The following is a 4,834-nucleotide window of genomic DNA, read 5'->3' as shown; positions in this document are numbered from 1 at the left end:
GGGCAGGGGGATGGGCAGGGACCCCCCCAGCGCAGGTGCCCAGCACTGGTTTCCCAACCCCTTTCCGGGGCCGCTGGCAGAAAGTGAGCGTGAGCTCACAGCATCTATTTGGCTTTCATTAAAAATGAGCATTTATTTTAATTTCCTGGGAAATCAATCCTCCCCTGAACAAACAGCTTTAATTACAGCCTGACTCAGCTGCAGGGCAGAGCAGTTTGCCATCTGCCTCCAGCGGGATCCCTCCTTGCCGGCACTTGTCCCTCCTTGTCACCGGCAGTACCAGTCAGCCGGAGCTTTGCCAGCCAGTGGGGATGGGCTCCGGGGAAAAATATGGGGGGGAAAAAAAGCTGTGACCAGGGAGAAAGTCCCCGGGAGGCTGCGCAGAGAGGGCTCCCGTCCCCCACTGCCACCCCAGTGGTGGCACCGATGGGGACAGGGAAGCGCGGGGTGAGGGGAAACCTGTTACTGGCAGAGCAGGGAGGGGAAGGGGAGCAAGTGAGGTCCCAAATTCAGGTGGTTTTGCTCAAGAGCAGGTTGGTCTTGCTGCAATCCCTGCCTCGGTGTTTGAGGCCATGCTGGAAACTCTTGTGCATTCACCGATCCAAAAAGCAGGAGCGGTGCTTGGCCAACGCGCCCGTGTTCCTCGCTCTCCCCTACCCCTGCAGCCAGCCAGCAGCAGGCACTGGCAGAGCATCTCCTGCCCTCCTCTTAGGACTTTTTGGGGTGTTCAGGACTCTTTGGAGTCATCTTTGGGGTGTCCCTGCATGCTTTAGGCAGGGCATCTTCCCCTATAGTGGCCACCTCCTCCCACCCTGCCCCAGCCTCTTCCCGGGAGGCAGCAGCGTGCCGGAAGGGAGCGGGATCCCTCGGTATGAAAAGCATGGTACCCTGACGTGCCTTGGCCGGTTCTTGCTGCAGACAACCGCTGCATGGACAGGAGGTTTCTCCCTACCCACGCCAAGCAGCTGGTGGCCCTGGCCAGCTTCCCCGGCGCCGGCAATACCTGGGCACGCCACCTGATCGAGCTGGCCACCGGCTTCTACACCGGCAGCTACTACTTTGATGGGTCTCTCTACAACAAAGGTGAGCAGGGTTGGGTGGGGGGGATCGCTGCCGGGGGTGCACAGGTCCCACCTGAATCGGGAGAAGGTCCCGGTGCCGTCCCTTGGGTCTGCGGGGAGGGGAGGGCAGAGCTAGGCAGCACCGATGCTGCCCTGTGGGATGGTTTGCGCTGGATGTGTCCTGGTTCAAAGGGTATTGAGGGACCCAGCACCGTGTGTGCCCAGCCCGAAACCTCCCCGTGCTGCCCACTAACCTTGGCCAGGACTGCTTTGGCACAGAACTGGGGTTTCTCCATCACGCTGGTGGCTTTTAACCCGCCGTGGGGGTTGGAATTTTCTAGAGGAGGAATCGGCGCAGCTCTGACCCTGGCAAACGAGGCAATTCCTGCATTTTTTTGCCCAAGGAAAAGGGCTTTGTAATCAGATTTCCCCGGGAGCTGGTGTTCGCGGGCTTGGCGCTCTCATCCCGGGATGCAGAAAGGGCAAAGCAAATGGAAGGCACGGCTGTGTGACGAGAAGGGCTCGGGTCGCCCCCCCAGCTTCAGGATTTGGGAGCGGGTGGTGCTGGTGGAACCAGTGGCCTGGAGGACAAATGTCCCCACAGGGCTCCCAAGTAGCTGCAGATAAAAATAGTGACATCAGGGCACCCGGGGAACACCAACACCCAAATGGATGAATATTTATGGTGCCAAAAAGTGCTGATGAGCTCATGGGCTGGGGCGGGGGGAGTGGAGGAGGGAGCTGATCTCATTTGCCTGTTCTCGGGCTGAAGGATTTGGTGGAGATCCATCCCCAGCAACACAGATGAGGGATTTAAAAGCAGGATCAATGAGGTGCTTAGGGACAGGGTTTAGTGGTGGGATGGCAGGGTTAGGGGAACGGTTGGACTTGATGATCTTAAAGGTCTTTTCCATCCAAAGTGATTCTATGATTCGATTCTATGATTCTATGATTCTATTTGCCCAGTAAATATTTAACAGAGGCGGGATGCTGTCACCAGTTCCACCCAGTAACCCACCATATTGCAAGGGGGAGGGAAAAGACCAGGTCCCCCATTTTACAGCCGTTTACAACAGTTTTATTCATAGACCTTGAAGGTTTCTCCTGCTTTTCCTTTTGCGGCTCTGATTGGAAATCCTCCTTCCCTCCTCAGCCGCAGCGGCGCTGGGTTCTGTACCTGGGGTACCCACATGGTAGGGTCCGTACCCCGGTACCCGCACAGCCGACCGAGGTCTGTACCCAGGGCACCCCCTAAAGCCCCGCTTGCCCAACACCATAGGCAGCAATGCACTTTTCTTCAAGATTTGCCAAATTCAGGCTTTTGGAGATGGAAGATGCTCTGCGCTGAGCAAGGGAGCCCGGACTATATCAGCCCCCAGCGCTGGCACCCACCCGGGATGCAGGCAGCATCGCGTGCCCCACCGAGGGGGGCATCACTGGGAGAAAGCCTTGGCGAGGTTTTGCTCATCCGACTGTGAGCGGGTTTCGGGTTTATTCCAGGCTGAGCGCGTCGGAGGGCCCGGAGGTATCCAGGCAACTGGCAGATTAGCCACCCCGGCCCCGCGTCGCACTGCATGGCTGCTGAAAGCAAATTACACCTCCATAATTGATGTAACACAGCTACTTATCTCCCCCCCGCCCCCCTCAGCTCCCCACCCACGGTTCCCGGGTAGTTAGCATTGCACTTGGCAGGGGCTGGGGGTGCAAAGGGGGTGGGAGCGATGCCAGGGGACACGGGGGGACGGCGGTCCCCTCTCCGGACCCCCCATGGCATCGCTGTAGCCCCTGGGCTCATCTGCAGCCCCGCGACCGTAGGGGTTTTTTTTACCCTTCTTAATTTATTGGGGGGGTTAAATGTTGCACCCAGGGAGATTATTGCTATAAAACCACGTTCTTAGCCCAGCGGTATGAGCGCACAGTACGTTAACGTGGTGTGTGGTTATTTCACACCGGGGTGCTTTGCCCTGGGGCTGTGCCCTGGGGCTGATCATAGAATCATAGAATGTTTTGGGTTGGAAGGGACCCCTAGAGGTCATCTAGTCCAACCTCCCGAATGGAGACATCTCACTGAGAAGAGAGGAGCCCGGCCGGGGAGGAGGCAGCCCTGCTCGGCCCTTGCGCCCGCTACCCGACCTCTCGCGCATGAATTTTACATCAGGGCTCGACTCCTCACTCAGGCAAATACACCATTTCCATCAGGGAGAGGGATGCAAATTCTCCTTCAGGCCCCAGCTGCTTTGATCCAAACGTATTTTGCAACCTGACTATCCCCCCCCCGTGTCATCCTCTTTCCCCTAGCTCACTTTTTATTATTTTTATTAATGTCGGCACCGGCTGCTTCTCAGGCACCCGCTTGCTCTGTCCCGGCAGGGTTCAAGGGCGAGAGGGACCACTGGCGAAGCGGGAGGACGATTTGCATCAAAACCCACGAGAGTGGCCAGAAGGAGATCGAGTCCTTCGATTCGGCCATCCTCCTCATCCGAAACCCCTACAAGGCTCTGATGGCTGAGTTCAACCGCAAATACGGGGGGCACATCGGCTTCGCAGCTCACGCCCATTGGAAGGGCAAAGGTAGGGTAGCGGGCTTGGGTGCCCCAGCCCCGCTCCCACAGGACCTGGGTGGGCAAGATCCAGCCCAGCCCCCAGAGCTATAAAGCTCAGCAGAGCCCAAGTCTGGTCCCTCCATGGGGGAAACCTGGGCTCTGTCACCCCCATGGGGTCCCCACGTCTGTCTCCTGGCATGACCCACATCTGTCTCTTGGCATGACCCACAGCATCACCTGGCATGGCCGAGGGCTCCCGCGTGGGTGGCATGGGATGGGGTAGGGAAGTGAAGGTGCTCGGCTGTTGGGTGCCGTGCTGGGTCACAGGGCAGCAGCAGAGAGGTGGCTTTGTCTGGGGACACGGGACATGGGACTGACAGCAGCCTGGTGCCAGTGGGGAGGGAATGGCTCGAGTGGGCAGGAGCCCAGGGACCCAAACTGCTGCTTCTTTGGAGCAGCTCGTTGAGGCCAACGGCAGCCGAACACCTGGTAGCTGGTGGAGAGCAAGGAGAGGTTAAAAAAAAATAACAGGACCCATCAGACATCCATCAATGGTCTGAAGTTGCGCCAGAGCAGCTTTAGGTTGGACATTGGGAAAAATTTCTTCACCGAAAGGGTTGTCAGGCTCTGGAAGGGGCTGCCCAGGGAGGTGGTCGAGTCCCCATCCCTGGGGTTATTTAAAAGCAGGACAGATGAGGGGCTTAGGGCCAGGGTTTAGTGGTGGGATGGCAGGGGTAGGGGAACGGTTGGGCTTGATGATCTTAAAGGGCTTTTCCAACCTAGACGATTGTATGATTCTATGATTCTATGATCCCCATCCATCACCTGGTGGGCCTGTGTGTCGGTGCGGGGCAGCAGCATCTCCATGCTGCCACCGAAGCCGGGTCCCGGTGGGACCACCCTGCCCAGGGCCGGTGTCGGGAGGGGACGGGCAGCTCCGCTCCGGCTCTGCCTTCCCAGTGCCATCTCCCAGGCACCTGAGGTTCTAATTAGCAGGAGGAAGGAGATCTCCAAGCCCCAGTTATCCGTCCTTCCCCAAGGCAGAGGCGCAGGAGAACGGACCCAGCCGATGCTGGTGCCATGGCTGGGCTTCCTCTCAGCAGCTGAGTTTCCCGAGACCTCCCCTGGAGCCCTGCACCCAGCTCTGGAGCCCTCAGCAGAAGGAGGACACGGACCTGTTGGCACGGGGCCAGAGGAGGGCTACTAAAATGATCCAAGGGGCTACTAAAA

The 4,834-nt window shown here is 58.4% G+C and overlaps 1 protein-coding gene across 1 annotated transcript in view; it reads left to right on the top strand.

Moving 5' to 3' along the window:
* WSCD2 (WSC domain containing 2) overlaps positions 1-4,834 on the top strand; it is an 18,636-nt gene that overhangs the window by 11,155 nt on the left and 2,647 nt on the right. The window contains 2 exon segments of the mRNA XM_009636186.1: positions 806-1,083; positions 3,432-3,632. Of these exon segments, the coding sequence (XP_009634481.1) occupies positions 806-1,083; positions 3,432-3,632 (479 nt within the window).

The sequence above is a fragment of the Egretta garzetta genome, unplaced genomic scaffold (assembly GCF_000687185.1).
Source record: "Egretta garzetta isolate BGI_Z169 unplaced genomic scaffold, ASM68718v1 scaffold330, whole genome shotgun sequence".
In the NCBI taxonomy this organism is placed as follows: domain Eukaryota; kingdom Metazoa; phylum Chordata; class Aves; order Pelecaniformes; family Ardeidae; genus Egretta; species Egretta garzetta.
The sequence above is the reverse complement of the archived record's forward strand: the minus strand, read 5'-3'. Positions and strand labels throughout refer to the sequence as shown.